We start from the raw sequence: 16,549 nt of genomic DNA, 5'->3' as shown, positions 1-16,549 counted from the left end.
CCAGGGCTTACCGTTTACTAGCCTCTGTGTGACTCATGGCTTACAAAGAAAACTGCTCATGTTTCTACAGGTGCCTCAGCGAGTTTCCCTGGGCAGGTCAGATTGGCTGTGAGATCTCCATCCTTTGCCTCTCCCAATAAACCATGGAGCAGCCCCTACGAAACAGTCCTCTCCGAATGCAGACTGAGCCAGCTCCCCGTCATGCTCTTTGGTTCTGTGTATCCCCTTTTCCCTTCCGTGCTTCAGCCCTTAGGTAAAGCACATGGCTGTAACTAACCCCATGCCCACTCTGAGAGATGGTTTCTCTATGGTGTAGAGAGAGGCATGGATTTGGAGTCAGAAGCCCTGGTTAATTGTGAGTAGGCTAAAGGTCCCTCTTATTGAGGGCTTACTCTGGGCCAGACACAGTGCTCAGTGCTGTGTGAACATTATCCCACTTATTCCTGCCAATAATCTTATGAGGTAGGTATTATTCCCATTTTCCAGATGAGAAAACAGCTTCTGTACATTCACACGACATGGATGTGAACCCAAGTCTTTTGGACTCCAAATCCCATATTCTTCATCACTCATCTGCCTCTGCCTTTAGGATTTGAAATCTGGTCCTAATGCTTCCGAGTTGTGGGGCTTCGTGTACTTTGCTCTCCTCTCTGAAGCTGCTTCCTGAGGCACTTCAACCCCAGGGCAGTCTCTTGTTTCCTGAGTTGTCAGAATAGGGGAGGAGTATCTACCTTGTGGGGTTTTTTTTGTTTTGTTTTTTGTTTTTTTTTGTGGTACGCGGGCCTCTCACTGTTGTGGCCCCTCCCGTTGCGGAGCACAGGCTCCTGACACGCAGGCGTGCGCCCAGCGGCATGTGGGATCTTCCCGGACCGGGGCACGAACCCGTGTCCCCTGCATTGGCAGGCGGACTCTCAACCACTGCGCCACCAGGGAAGCCCCTTGTGGGTTGTTTTTTGAGGACTTGGATAAGAAAACACTTAGTTGGGTGTCTCGGGCAGAGTGGGCCTTTGAAGCTTGTTCCTGCCTGCCTGACTCATGCCCCTTGGTTGTATTCTGCACCCAGCTGAATGTGGCTGAGGGCTGATGGGGCAGCTGGAATGTTGCAGCCTGCGTGGGAGGCACGTACAATTGAAGTACCTGACCACTGACTTCTCCTTGATTGTTGGCACTGTCCCCTCTAAGAATAGATGGACAGCCCCAGATACTGTGCTACAAATGTTTGGACCCATAAAACAATGGAAATGTGCCAGCAAACAGGGTAGTGAAGTGTACCGTACATTCCTGGTGGGCAGATTTTGTAGACAGCAGGAAGACGGTTTCTGGGTTTCTGGCAGCTTTTAGAGTTTGGGGGATTAAGGCATTAGCCCCCTGCTGGGTAACTTGGTGGGAGAGGATTGGAGAGTTCATTGAGAGGCACTCATTAAGTGAAAAACCTGACAGGCTTATCTGGCCAGCCCCTCTGCTAGCTGAAGACCTTCCCTTAGGAAGAGGGCTGTTTTAAGAATGGGAAAAGTGACAGTTAATTTTTATTTTTTATCAGTGTTTGAATAGCTAATGCATTTACGTGGGTCGAAATTCAGAAGGGTACACAGTAAAAAGTCTCTTTCCTGTTGCTTAGCTACTAGCTTCTCCACCCATAAACCCAGTTTTTTGGAGTCACCTTCCAGAAGTATTTATTTTAAAATACAAATGTTAGCATAGACTACATTGCTCCATATCTTTTTAAATTAATTAATTAGTTAATTAATTAATTAATTAAGCTGCACCGGGTCTTTAGTTGCAGCACACGGGATCTTCGTTGCCACATTGGAGATCTTCATCGCGGCATGTGGGATCTAGTTCCTTGACCAGGGATCAAACCCAGGCGCCCTGCATTGGGGGCACAGAGCCTTAACAGCTGGACCACCAGGGAAGTCCCCATATCTTTTTTTTTTTAATTAACAACATGTCTTAGAGATCTTTCCATGTCAATACATAGGGGCTTCCTTATCTTTTACAGCTTTTCATGGCTGCATAGTGTTCTCGTATGGATGTTAGCATTACACAAAGTTAATCTGTCACTGATGGACATTTAGGTTGTCTGGACTTTTGCTATTACAATCCATGCATTATTGATTACTTTGGTAGATAGCTGTGGAAAGGTGATTTGGGACAGGAGGCAGTATCCTATAAGAACGTAAGGGTACTTGAAGATACACATTTTGTTCCCTGATGCATCCCTAGTATTTAGAAGAATATTGGGCACTTAGGAAACACTCTCCTAGTTCTTGATGGATGCTGTGTTGAAGAACCTGACTTTAGAATATGACCACCCCGAGTTCTAATTCTGATTCCACTCACTAGCTGTATGATGTTGGGCAAGCCATCTCACCTCTGAACCCCCATTTCCTCATGTGTTATGAGCCTGTATAAAGTTCTGGGGTTTACAAATTTGTGATTTTGTGGTTTTATCTTATTTGATATTCAGGATGACTCTGTGAAGTCTAATTTTCATCTTCCAAATGAGAAAACCTAAATTCCTAATAAGTTAATTCAAGTTCTGCATCAACATGCTGATGGTTCCAACTAACAGAGTTTTGAGGGACCTTTGCATGTGTCCTTAACACAGCTTTAAGCAATGCTGAATCACCTAGTGAGTTTAGGTGTTCCCTTTTAAGCTTTTCTTCTTTTTACATCAAGGAGAAAGTGTCTTTGGTCCCATTATTATTATTTTTAACTAATCTATTTATTTTTGGCTGCATTGGGTCTTCGTTGCTGGGTGCAGGCTTTCTTTAGTTGTGGCGAGCAGGGGCTACTCTTCGTTGCAGTGTGCGGGCTTCTCGTTGCTGTGGCTTCTCTTGTTGTGGAGCACGGGCTCTAGGTGTGCAGCCTTCAGTAGCTGTGGCACACGGGCTCAGTAGTTGTGGCACATGGGCTCTAGAGCGCAGACTGAGTGGTTGTGGCACACGGGCTTCAGTAGCTGTGGCACGTGGACTTCAGTAGTTGTGGCTCGTGGGTTCTAGAGCACAGGCTCAGTAGTTGTGGCGCACAGGCTTAGTTGCTCCACAGCATGTGGGATCTTCCCAGACCAGGGCTCGAACCCATGTCCCTTGCATTGGCAGGCGGATTCCACTGCACCACCAGGGAAGCCCCTACTATTCTTGAATACATCTTTTCATAACATGCTTCTCTCCCTTCAAACCAAGGGAAGACAGGCCTTAGGCTCGAAGCCTCAGCAAACATGGGAATTCCCTGGAGGTCCAGTGGTAGGACTCTGCACTTTCACTACCAAGGGCACAGGTTCGATCCCTGGTCGGGAAACTAAGATCCCTCAAACCATGCGGCATGGCCAAAAAGCAAAACAAAACAAAACAGAAACTTCAGCAAACAATTGATTCTGGGGCCTACAGAATTCAAGTGTGTTTCCCAGGATCACCCATCAAGTTAAAGTCAGTTCCTGCACAAGAATGGGGTCTCCATCACTATTAATAGTATTAACAGCAGACCTGGCCATAATGCATCCTATTTGTGAGTTCTTTACACTTATTCTCATTTAATCCTCACAACTACCTGTAAGAGAGTTACTCTTATTATCCCCGAATCTAGTACTTTTCTCCAAGTATCACACTGCCTCACTGGGCATCTAAAAATCAATCTTTGCTATTTCAATAGATGGAGAAGGACCACAGGTAATGGGGGTTAGGGAGGAAATAAGAAAACAAACTCTCAGGTGTGTCAGAAAGATAATATAACCATATTATATAAACAACTAAATCTAGACAGGTCTAGGTACCACTTCTGGCCATTCCATTTCCTAGCTATGTAACTTCAATGAATGCATTTAGCCCCTCATTTTCCCAATTTAGAAAATGGGCGTTAAAATCTACTTTATAGGGTGCTTGGTGAAGATTAAATGAGAAAGTATACAAATGTTAGGGCTTCCCTGGTAGCACAGTGGTTAAGAATCTGCCTGCCAAGACAGGGGACACAGGTTCAAGCCCTGGTCCAGGAAGATCCCACATGCTGCGGAGCAACTAAGCCCGTGTACCACAACTACTGAGCCTGCACTCTAGAGCCCGTGAGCCACAACTACTGAGCCTGCATGCCACAACTACTGAAGCCCACATGCTGCAACTACTGAAGCCCGCACGCCTAGAGTCCGTGCTCCGCAGCAAGAGAAGCCACCGCAATGAGAAGCCCACGCACCACAATGAAGAGTAGTCCACGCTCGCCACAACTAGAGAAAATCCTCACACAGCAACGAAGACCCAATACAGCCATAAATAAATAAATTTATTTTAAAAATTCATACAGATTTAAAAAAAAAACACAAATGTTAGCTGTTAATAATAGTAATTCATGATGGGAGGGATTCTCGACTCTTGAGATTTATGCTTGCTGTATTCATTTGCTAGGGCTGCTGTAACAAAGGAACACAGACTGGGGGCTTAAACACAGAAATTTATTTTCTCACAACTCAGGAGGCTAGAAGTCCAAGATCAAGGTGTCAGCAGGGCTGGTTTCTGTTGAGGCCTCTCTCCTTAGCTTGTAGATGGCTGTCTTCTCCATGTGTCTGTAAATAGTCTTCTCTCTGTAATTGTCTGTGTCCAAATTTCCTCCTCTTATAAGGACACTCATCATACTGGATTAGGGCCCACCCTAATAACCTCATTTTAATTTAATCACCTCTTTAAAGGTCCTTTTTCCAAATATAATCACATTCTGAGGTATTAGGACTTGAACACATGAATTTGAGGGGGGAACACAATTCATGTTAAGAGAAAACTTGGACCTACAGAAAAATAAAGACAATAAGTAGCTGGTAACCCCAGTCATAGGGAAGCTTCATTTCCTTCCAGTCTTTTTAAAATTTTTTCCCGTGCATAGTTACATATACTATATATGCAGTTCTACTTTCTGCTTACATTTTGCATAGCTGGATAAAAAATCCATGGAGTGCATGCCCCATAGATTATTTAACTTTTGCCCTGTATTAAGATGATTTAAACTCTGCCACATATCATTCCTGGTCTTTTTTAGCCCAAAGGCAAAGCAAGATTCCTCAGAAGATGAGAGTACAAAGCTGTGTGCTGGAGGTAAAGGGCAAGGTCACTCTGGGAATCTCCCTGCCCCTGGGACCCTTTGGAACTGACTCAGGCTGAGATCCCTCTTTCCCCTCCTCCCACCGGCCGAGCATGTTGTCACAGCCCATGACTCCTCAGTGGGGATGTCGTCAAGGAGGCAGGGCCGGTATCTAAGCAATCTTCTCTTTCTCAGGGACACACTCCAGCCTTCCCATGAAGGAACCTGCCTCTGTGTATGAGCTCTGGGGCTCTGGGGAGCTGAAGGCAGCTCTGTATGCTTTTAAGCCCTCCATCTTCCTCCCCTCCATGCACTAAGCCTCTCCCCAAAAGATGGCCAGTGTCCTAAGTTCTTTCACCCAAGTTAGTTTTACCTGCTTTTGAACTTCATGTTAATGGAATCATACATGTGTCCTCTCTTGTATCTGGCTTCTGTCACTCAGCCATGTTTGTAAGATTCATTCATGTTGTTGTATGTCCTTGTGGTTGACTCATTTAATTATATGAATATTCCACCATATTTTTATTCATTCTACCTTGATGGACATTTGGGCTATTTCCAGTCTTTAGCTATTATAGACAGTGCTGCTGTGGCTATTATAATACTTGTCTTTTAGTGAATGTACCTTTGTTGGGTCTATACCTCAAAGTAAAATTGCTGGGTCTTGGGGAAGGTGTATATTTAGCTTCAGCAAATACTGCTCGACAGTTTTCCAAAATGACTATCCCATTTTACACTCCCACATCAGACTTCTACTTTTTTTTTTATTGAGGTAAAATATGCATAACATAAAATTTGACCATTTTAAACAATTCGGTGACGTTAAGTACGTTCAAATTGTTGTGCAACCATCACCATAGTCTGTCTCTAGAACTTTTTCATCATCCCAAACAGAAACTCTGTACCCATTAAACAATAACTACCCATTCCCCTCTCTCTCCAGCCCCTGGTAACTTCTATTCTACTTTCTATGTCTATTAATTTGAGGATTCTAGGTACCTCATGTAAGTGGAATCATGCAGTATTTGCCCTTTTGTGACTAGCTTATTTTACTTAGAATAATGTTTTCAAGATTCTTCCATGTTGCAGCATGTGTCAGAACTTTATTCCTTTTAAAGACTGAATAATATTCCATTGTATGTATAGACCACATTGTGTTTATCTAGTCATCTCTTTTTTTTTTTTTTTTTTTTTTTGCGGTGCACGGGCCTCTCACTGTTGTGACCTCTCCCGTGTGGAGCACAGGCTCCGGATGCGCAGGCTCAGCGGCCATGGCTCACGGGCCCAACCGCTCCGCGGCATGTGGGATCTTCCCGGACCGGGGCACGAACCCGTGTCCCCTGCATCAGCAGGCGGACTCTCAACCACTGCGCCACCAGGGAAGCCCCAATCTAGTCATCTCTTGATGGACACTTGTGTTGTTTCCATCTTTTGGCTATTGTGAATAGTGATACTATGAAAATATGTGTACAAGTATCTGTTTGAGATCCTACTTCAGTTCTTTTAGGTATACGCCTAAAAGTAGAATTGCTGGATCATGTGGTAATTTTATGTTTACCTTCTGAGGAGCCACCAAACTGTTTTTCACAGTGGCTGCACCATTTCACATTCCCAGTGCAGGAGGGTTCCCATGTCTTTACATCTTGCCAACACTCGTTATTTACTTTTTTTTTTTTGCCACCCTAGTAGGTATGAAGTGGTATCTAATTGTTATTTTGATTTGTATTTCCCTAATGACTAATGATATTGAGCATTTTTTCATATGCTTATTGGCCTTTTGTATACCTTATTTGAAGAAATGTCTTTGCAACTCCTTTGCCTTTTTATTTACTTATTTTTAATTGGGTTGTTTGTTTTTTGTTGTTCTTGAGTTTTAGGAGTTCACTGTATAGTCTGGATATCGTTTGGAATTCTACTTTTTAATGTTATACTCTTTTTTTATTAATGTTACACTCTTATATACTGTTTGAATACTTCATCATGTTCACATTACTTTTTGTTTGTTTATCTTCTCAAAGAACCAGCTTTTAGTTTTATTGATCTTTGCTATTGTTTTCTTTGTTTCTATTTCATTTATTTCTGCTCTGATCTTTATGATTTCTTTCCTCCTGCTAACTTTGGGTTTTGTTTGTTCTTCTTTCTCTGGTTCCTTTAGGTGTAAGGTTAGATTGTTTATTTGAGATTTTTCTTGTTTCTTGAGGTAGGCTTGTATAGCTATAAACTTCCCTCTTAGAACTGCTTTTGCTGCATCCCATAGGTTTTGGATTGTCATGTTTTCATTGTCATTTGTCTCTAGGTATTTTTTGATTTCCTCTTTGATTTCTTCAGTGATCTCTTGGTTATTTAGTAACGTATTGTTTAGCCTCCATGTGTTTGTGTTTTTTACGTTTTTTTCCCTGTAATTCATTTCTAATCTCATAGCGTTGTGGTCAGAAAAGATGCTTGATATGATTTCAATTTTCTTATATTTACTGAGGTTTGATTTGTGACCAAGATGTGATCTATCCTGGAGAATGTTCCATGTGCACTTGAGAAGAAAGTGTAATCTGCTGTTTTGGGATGGAATGTCCTATAAATGTCAATGAAATCTGTCTGGTCTATTGTGTCATTTAAAGCTTCTGTTTCCTTATTTATTTTCATTTTGGATGATCTGTCCATTGTTGTAAGTGAGGTGTTAAAGTGTTACTGTCGATTTTCTCTTTTATAGCTGTTAGCAGTTGCCTTATGTATTGAGGTGCTCCTATGTTGGGTGCATATATATTTATAATTGTTATATCTTCTTCTTGGATTGGTCCCTTGATCATCACATAGTGTCCTTCCTTGTCTCTTGTAACATTCTTTATTTTAAAGTCTATTTTATCTGATATGAGTATTGCTACTCCAGCTTTCTTTTGATTTCCATTTGCATGGAATATCTTTTTCCATCCCCTCACTTTCAGTCTGTATGTGTCCCTAGGTCTGAAGTGGGTCTCTTGTAGACAGCATATAGATGGGTCTTGTTTTTGTATCCATTCATCAAGCCCATGTATTTTGACTGGAGCATTAAATCCATTCACGTTTAAGGTAATTATCGATATGTATGTTCCTATGACCATTTTCTTAATTGTTTTGGGTTTGTTTTTGTAGGTCCTTTTCTTCTCTTGTGTTTCCCACTTAGAGAAGTTCCTTTAGCGTTTGTTGTAGAGCTGGTTTGGTGGTGCTGAATTCTCTTAGCTTTTGCTTGTCTGTAAAGCTTTTGATTTCTCCATCGAATTTGAATGAGATCCTTGCCGGGTAAGAGTAATCTTGGTTGTAGTTTCTTCCCTTTCATCACTAAGTATATCATGTGACTCCCTTCTGGCTTGTAGAGTTTCTGCTGAGAAATCAGCTGTTAACCTTATGGGAGTTCCCTTGTATGTTATTTGTCATTTTTCCCTTGCTGCTTTCAATAATTTTTCTTTGTCTTTAATTTTTGCCAATTTGATTACTATGCGTCTCAGCGTGTTTCTCCTTGGGTTTATCCTGTATGGGACTCTCTGCACTTCCTGGACTTGGGTGACTATTTCCTTTATCATGTTAGGGAAATTTTCAACTATAATCTCTTCAAATATTTTCTCTGGTCCTTTCTCTCTCTCTTCTCCTTCTGGGACCCCTATAACGTGAATGTTGTTGTATTTAATGTTGTCCCAGAGGTCTCTTAGGCTGTCTTCATTTCTTTTCATTCTTTTTTCTTTATTCTGTTCCACAGCAGTGAATTCCACCATTCTATCTTCCAGGTCACTTATCCGTCTTCTGCCTCAGTTATTCTGCTATTGATTCCTTCTAGTGTAGTTTTCATTTCAGTTATTATATTGTTCATCTCTGTTTGTTTGTTATTTAATTCTAGGTCTTTGTTAAACATTTCTTGCATCTTCTTGATCTTTGCCTCCATTCTTTTTCCGAGGTCCTGGATCATCTTCACTATCATTATTCTGAGTTCTTTTTCTGGAAGGTTGCCTATCTCCGCTTCATTTAGTTGTTTTTCTGGGGTTTTATCTTGTTCCTTCATCTGGTACATAGCCCTCTGCCTTTTCATCTTGTCTGTCTTTCTGTGAATGTGGTTTTTGTTCCACAGGCTGCAGGATTGTAGTTCTTCTTCCTTCTGTCACATTACTTTTGTAGTTTAAAAACCCTCATCTGTTATCCTTTCTTATTTTAGGGAAGGATTATTTAAAACAATTGTCGTCATCATTTGAAACTAAAGGACAATTTTTCAGGAAAGGACAGTTGGCAGAGCTCACGCTGACCTTTCCATGGCACAGCACTGTCCCTCTGGTCCTTGTTGTGCTGCAGCCTAGTAGACTGATGAGTGCTGGTGTCTGGGCCAGCGTTATGGGAACGCCTGGGTCAGGGCATGTTGCCGATGAGCCCAGTTGTAGCCCCTGGCAGGTTTCCTGACTCCATGCTTTGGCCACAAGGAAGGGTGGGTAAGAACACTGGTTGTGAATACTCTCTAGCGTATGCCTTGGAGTCAGGCTGACCTGGCTTCTGAACCTCAGTTTTCTCATCTTTGTAAAGGAGCTCATGCCTAACTTGGCAGCATAGTTGTAAAGATGAAATGGGCCCAGTCTCCGGATTAACGAATGGTAGTTATTAACTCAGAGTGCTTGTTTAAAGGGCGGCCAAGCAGGGAGGATTCAGAAGGAGCATGACAGACTGAAACAACCCGAGGTTATCCAGAATGATCTGTGTGGGTGACGGTGTAGCAGTATGCATACAGCGCATATGTAGACTCATAGCCTTCGGAAATGCTTAAAATCTTCTGCCTCCAGCTGTGACCTTGGGTCAACTCTGTGTCTCGTGAGACTCCATGGGGCTAATGTCGCTGAATATCTATGATTTTGGTTCTTCGGCCCACAAACCAGGAAGTGGTCTTCCCTCTTGAGACCAAACTCAGAAGCCCATCTGAAACTCATATGGAATCACATTGCTGGTCAGAGGAAGTAAGCCAAGTCTCCTTCTGCAGTGGCTTGCAATAGTCCTTGATCCAGTCAGGGGGCTGTTGTCAGGTCTTGGCTCCCATGGGGTATCTTCCAGAAGCCCCTCCTTCCTAATACTCTTTTCCTTCCTTCCCCACAGTGGTTTTCACGGACTGCCCTGGGCAAGAGTCGGCCCTGCTGACTGATGATGACTTCACTGTTCTGAACAACAAAACAGTCCAGGTAAAACACCATGTCCACCTTCAGGAGAGAAGAAAGACATTCTCCGTGCATGCCCAGCTTGCTGCTGGCCAGGAGGCCGAGGTTGCCGTGGCTGTTGTGAGCCATGTTACCCCTGCAGAGGACGCAGGGTTAGACCTCAGTTGCCCATAGCTGTGCGCGTGGGTACCGATCTAAGCAGGGTAGTGCTTGCAGCTGCCCAGTAGGGGGCACCAGAGTCAGGCAAGGGGGGCCCAGAGCTGCTTTGTGAGTAATGGCCCAGTGCCCTTCCTCCCTTGAATTCCCTGTCCCATCTCCCTTTCCTTCTTTCCCATATCATGCCGGTAAACCGCAAGTGAAGGTGATCCCAACACAGGACTGCCAATCTCGTGAACCTTTGGGAAGATGGACCTGAGGCTCTTGGCCACATTTCTTTGTTTTGTCTAATTTAATTTTTTGAGCAGCTAATGTATCCACATGGTTCAAAATTTTAAATATTAAAAAGTTTTAGAATGAATAACCTCCCCTTTTTTCTCCCCCTATGTCTAATGCCCTCTCTACCACTCCAAGAGAAGACCTGTTACCAGTTTCTTTCCTTCTAATTTATGTATTTGTTCTATATTTATATTAAATATATTTATATATATTATATATAGGTATAAAATAAACTTTTCGGTCCTCTTTTATGCAAAACTAACATACTATTCACATGTCTGCACCTTCTTTTTGCACTGAAAAATACATCAGTACACTGCCTATCCCCTTCTCACAGATAACCACCGTTATAAGCTTCTAGTATCCCCCACACTTTGTCTGTATATAAGCAGATGTGAATATATGCCTTATTTTCCCACCCTTTTACACAAAAGATGGAACAGTGCCTGGCACATATTAAGCCCTATGTAAGTGTTTGTTAAATAGAATACTAAACTACATTAAGCTGTTCTATATCTTGTTCTTTTTCACTTAAGTATGGATATATATCAAAGATCTTTCCATGCCAGCACAGAGAGACATCCCTCATTTTTAAAGCTGTATACAATTTCCACTAGATGGATGTATTATAGTGTATTTAATTGGGACTTCTCTATAAGTGAACACTTAGATTATTTCCAAGTTTTCTTTTACAGTAAACCCATCTGGGCCTCTGTCCTTGCCATGAGCCCCTGTAGATGAGAGGATGTTGGGTATGTTCCAGTTGTTTGCACACCTGGGTTAAGGGGTCTTCTCTCCTTGCAGGAAAGGAAAGCATTGAAGATCTCCCCATCCAAACGTATCTTGCGAAGACGCAAGAGAGATTGGGTGGTCCCGCCAATATTTGTCCCTGAGAATGGCAAGGGTCCCTTCCCCCAGAAGCTGCATCAGGTATGACTGTGCCTTCTCCCTGGGAGTCATTGGTGTCTTCAGGGACTCTCATTCAAAGGCCTGAATATGAGGTTTCTTGCTGCTGAGCCCTGGGGACCGCAGAGGGAAACTCTCTGATGGGAGCAATTTCTAATCAGGCAGTGCCTCTCCACCCCTGCCCACAGAGGGTTCTTTGCTACACTCATGAGATATTTGTCACTTTGTCAGCTGCCATTTTCTTTTGCTTCCAGCTCAAATCTAATAAAGACAGAGGTACCAAGATTTTCTACAGCATCACGGGGCCTGGGGCAGACAGCCCCCCTGAGGGTGTCTTCACCATAGAGAAGGAAACGGGCTGGTTGCTGTTGAATAAACCACTGGACCGGGAGAAAATTGCCGAGTATGAGGTAAGTAACCTTTAGCGTCCAACAAGAAGCAGGGCCCCAGGAAGGGTAGTGCCAGGCTGACCCCAGGCCTGTGTACCTACAGCTCTTTGGCCACGCTGTGTCGGAGAATGGTGCCTCCGTGGAAGAGCCCATGAACATCTCCATCATTGTAACAGACCAGAATGACCACAAGCCCAAGTTCACCCAGGATGTCTTCAGAGGGAACGTCTTGGAAGGGGTACTACCCGGTAAGAGGACTGGGGAGGGCACAGCTATAGAGGTCTGCTGGCCCCAGACCTGGCCTTGGGTCCACTTCTGGAATCAGCCCAGACTCTTAAAGGCTGGAAGAACCCTTCATACCTGATTTCCTGGGCTGTGCCTCAGATTACCTGGGATCTTCTTAAAAATCCAGATTCCCCCACTCCATCCCAAGACCCCTGAATAAGAATGATGCTGGAGTAGAGCCCCAGAATCTGTGTATTTGAAAATTTCCCAGAAGCTTCAGATGATCAGCCAGCTGCAGGTTTGGAGCTGCAGAGACCTACATTTGAATCTGGATTTTGTCTGTCATCTGCTGTGACCCTGGGCAAGGTCTTGACCTCTGAGCCTCAATCTTCACTCCTGAAAATGGGGATAATATCAACCGTAAAGAGCTGTGAAGATTAGAAATAACACATGCCTACTGCTGTGTGATATGAAGCACCTGACATGAGGTTCTTTGGGGAAATGGCAGCTGCAAGGAGGGTGGCAAAGGGTGAGAGAAAGCAGAAGATGAATTGTCAGGCTGGGGAAGAGGATGAGAGGGGCTGGCAAAAGACTAGAGAAACAGGTGACATTAATGACCTCAAAGACAGTGCTGGTGAGGAGGGCTCCTCCTCTCCCTTTGTCTCTGAGTTGTGGAGAATTACAGAGAAATGTGAGTTGGTTAGGTTGCCAGTAATAGACATTTCCGGAAGAAAAACGGTACCTTCAACAATATGGAACCTTTTCCCCCTTTGTATTGAGGAAGCCTAGAGGTGGTCAAGCCAGGCTGGAATGGTGCTTTAACGTGTGGGGGAACTAGGCTCCTTCCCTCTCGTTGCTCTGCTGTTTTGGCTTTATTCCCAAGATTACCTCATGGTTGCTGCTGGAGCTCTGGCCATTATATCCGGAAGGAGGGAAGGGGTGGGAAGAATAAGCCCCTTAACTCAGAAAAACGCTTCCCCCAAAGCTGTATATCCCATCCGTCAGATTTCAGTCTCGTGGCCACAGCTAGCTGCAAGAAGCGAAATAGTTTTGGTTCCCGGTGGGCTTGTGCTCAGCCTAGAATGATTATGAGGATTATGTTTCTAAGAAGGAAGGGGAGAATGGGAAATGGGCACCAATTAGCAGTCTCTGCCACGAGTGGAACATGGGGCCAAGCCAGCGAGCAGGGTGGAGCCTCTCGGAGTTCCAGAAGTGGGCAAGGCTGGAATCGGAGCTGGAAGGGAAGGTTGCACACTCATCAGCGCTTCTCCCCTCCAGGCACTTCTGTGATGCAGGTGACAGCCACGGATGAGGACGATGCCATCAACACCTACAATGGGGTGGTTGCTTATTCCATCCACAGTCAAGAGCCAAAGGACCTCATGTTCACGGTCCACCGGAGCACAGGCACCATCAGCGTCGTCTCCAGTGGCCTGGACCGGGAGGTAAGTGGCCCTTCGGGAAGGTGCTGCCTGCCCAGGCTAGCCCAGGCTGGGGTCTGACGCTCAGAGCGGAAGCCTCTGCCCCCAAAGCCCAGGGCAGAGCAGTGGGGACCCAAGTCAGCTGGGAATGGCTGCTGCTGTGTCCCACATTGATGTCCTGCAGCTCCCTCGGGCCAGTGGCACGTTGCCAAACCATCTCGTTAAGGCTGAGGAGGCAGCTGTAAAACACAGACGTTTAATACCTTCTGCAGGTTTTCTCATTTCCTCTCGGCATGGCTCACTTAGCACGCACATTGCCCAGATTTGTCCCGTGTGTGCCACAAAGCAGAGTTAGCTCCATGGATATTAGAGTTGCCTCCTGTTCCCTAATTAATACCTTTGCCCAAATCCACACTCAAAGCTCCCATTCTGCATCCGCCCAGGGTCAGGAAGCAATGCCCAGGCTTCATCCCACGAGAGGCCCAGGAGAACCGTTTGGATCCACAGTTCCCCTCCCCCTCCACCCTTTGCTTCTGGTCCTTTCTGCAGTGGGCAAGCAGTGGGTCAGGAATCAAGAGAACACTTAGAGGGAGGAACATTCCGCTTCCCTCCGCGTACACCCAAGGCTGTGCCCAACGCGCAGTGGCCTTCCACTTCCACTCTCCTTTTCTCCCCAGAGAGTCCCTGAGTACACACTGACCATCCAGGCTACGGACATGAACGGGGACGGCTCCAGCACCACGGCTATGGCCATAGTGGAAATCCTCGATGCCAATGACAATGCTCCTGTGTTTGAGCCCCAGCAGGTAATGCCCCTTCCTTCCTTCTTCCCTCGTCAGATGATGAAGGACTAAGTTTCTCCTTTCTGATGAAACTCCAGAACCAGCCTACATTGCTTCAAGTCCCAGTCCCAGCACTTGTGAGCTTTGTGACCTGAGGTGAACTACCTAACCTCTCTGTGCCCTATTTCCTAATCTGTGAAATGGAGATGATGCTCCATTGTCTCCTACTGCACTTTTCTGAGTTTTAAATGAAATAATCTATGTACAGTTCTTAACACAATCCCAGGTACACAAGTGCTCAATATGAAAATCTTTGTTGATATGGAAAGTCCTAATTTGCCTCACACCTATACCTGCCCACATTCCCCCAGTGAATGCTTGTACACCTCACGTGACAGAGGACTCAGTGACAGTCGAGGCGACACCCACCCCCTTCCACCTGTAGGTAACTCTGATGGCTAAACATTGTTTAGGCCTGATTAAAAATTTGTTCTCAACAGCTGATTTCCCCATCTTTGCCACCTGTTCCAGAATTTCCAAAAAGTTCCTGGTCAGTGCCCCAGAGCAATCAGACACCTAGCCCTTCTTGCCACCTTCCTTATGCCTTTCTGATCTCAGCTAGATATAGGTGACTACTCAATGGTGAGGCCTTGGGCACCCAGATCAGTGAGATTCCTGGAGCGCCAGGCCCCTGGGTGTAGGGAAAGCAGGCCCAAGATTGCCGTGCTCTGTCCCAGCAGCTGTGAGGCTGACTCTTGGGATGTTCTGCATCCATGCATGCCTTGAAACCCCAATAAGTGGGTTGGGCGGTCCAGGAAGGGGTGAGCGGCATGGGGCGCCCCTGGAGTTGGATGGAGGATTCACAGCCAGTGAAGAGTGGAACAGCCTCTCAAGGTGGTCAGTCTCTCCGCTCTGACTGTGCTGTGCTTCCCACGCTGACAGTATGAGGCCCATGTGCCTGAGAACGCAGTGGGCCACGAGCTGCAGAGGCTGACAGTGACCGATCTGGATGCCCCCAACTCACCGGCATGGCAGGCTACCTACCGCATCGTGGAAGGTGACAACGGGGACCATTTTACCATCACCACCCACCCTGAGAGCAACCAGGGTATCCTGACAACCAAGAAGGTGAGTCGGTTTGGGTTTTGTACAAGGGCCACACCTGGGACAGTCAGGTCTGCAGCCTCCAGGACTAGGGGGTACCACCTGCCTTGGGAGACATACCTTGGACCACTCACCAGGGAGTGTACCAGGCCAGTGGCTTGCAACACTCTCCCATTCCTCTTGGGTTGGGGAATTCCTTTGTTCAAACTAAACCTTACCCAGGGACCCAGTTCATAAAACATTCATAAAACAGAGTTGCTGATCTAATTGAGGCAGATCAGTGGGGCCCCCCCCTCCCAGATCCCAGTGTCCAGTGGCTGCTCCCAATCAGTCTTACACAGAGAGTCTCTGTTTTATTGGAATTCTTGCTAATTTTGCATTCAATCCATAATTCACATCTAGGTGTCTAGGTGTTTGGATAGTAAAATGTTTTAAATTACTTAGTAGTTAGGCATACCCTTGCCTCTCAAAAAGTCTTTTAATAAAATGGATGCTTCAAGAAGATGGGTCCAATCTTTCTTTGATTTCTTTTACCTCCTGGTTTATTATGAAGAACGGCCCAGTTTGAGAAGTGGGGCTTTATATAATACTTTAAAGGCTGTCCCCTCCTTGCAACCAAAACTTTGTAACACCCCTTTCACACTGTGAAATGAATTTCATTTATAATATAACTTCTCTAACTTACATAATTTCTAGAAAAATGGAATGCTCTAACTGTAAAATAAAAGAGAATTTTACAGGAAAAGTTACTGATAATAAAATATTTCCATATGTAAACCTTTGGGCACAAGTACACTAGAAAACATAATGAAGCGGTTAGTTTCTTGCACATCGTCTAGATGTAGTAGATACTATATGTCACTCTAGTGACTCATATCACGAGTGGTATTGATGTTTTTCCAGAACAGCAAATAAACAACTTTGGGAAAGACGTGAACAAATCAAATTACAAGCTCCCCTCAGAAGTTGCATTCCTGGAAAATTCAGTATAAATTAAAACCACACCAAAAACTCGGTTTGTATGTAAAACATGTTCTAGACTATAAATATAAACAGAACATCACACCCAT

General features: G+C 44.7%; 1 protein-coding gene across 11 annotated transcripts in view; it reads left to right on the top strand.

Annotated features, from left to right (window-relative positions):
* Positions 1 to 16,549, top strand: part of CDH3 (cadherin 3) — a 136,232-nt gene that overhangs the window by 81,138 nt on the left and 38,545 nt on the right. For all 11 annotated transcript variants that reach the window (XR_013825375.1, XR_013825376.1, XM_079908485.1 and 8 more), the window contains 7 exons: positions 10,159 to 10,241; positions 11,457 to 11,582; positions 11,813 to 11,968; positions 12,051 to 12,195; positions 13,451 to 13,617; positions 14,271 to 14,399; positions 15,318 to 15,503. Coding sequence is in view for 9 of the 11 variants with exons in the window: in XM_079908485.1 (XP_079764611.1) it covers positions 10,159 to 10,241; positions 11,457 to 11,582; positions 11,813 to 11,968; positions 12,051 to 12,195; positions 13,451 to 13,617; positions 14,271 to 14,399; positions 15,318 to 15,503 (992 nt within the window). In the remaining 2 variants the exon portion in view is untranslated. The remainder of the gene's footprint in view (positions 1 to 10,158; positions 10,242 to 11,456; positions 11,583 to 11,812; positions 11,969 to 12,050; positions 12,196 to 13,450; positions 13,618 to 14,270; positions 14,400 to 15,317; positions 15,504 to 16,549) is intronic.

The sequence above is a fragment of the Stenella coeruleoalba genome (assembly GCF_951394435.1).
Source record: "Stenella coeruleoalba genome assembly, chromosome: 20".
Taxonomy (NCBI): Eukaryota; Metazoa; Chordata; class Mammalia; order Artiodactyla; family Delphinidae; genus Stenella; species Stenella coeruleoalba.
Note: the sequence above shows the minus strand (reverse complement) of the source record. Positions and strands in the feature narration are given on the sequence as shown.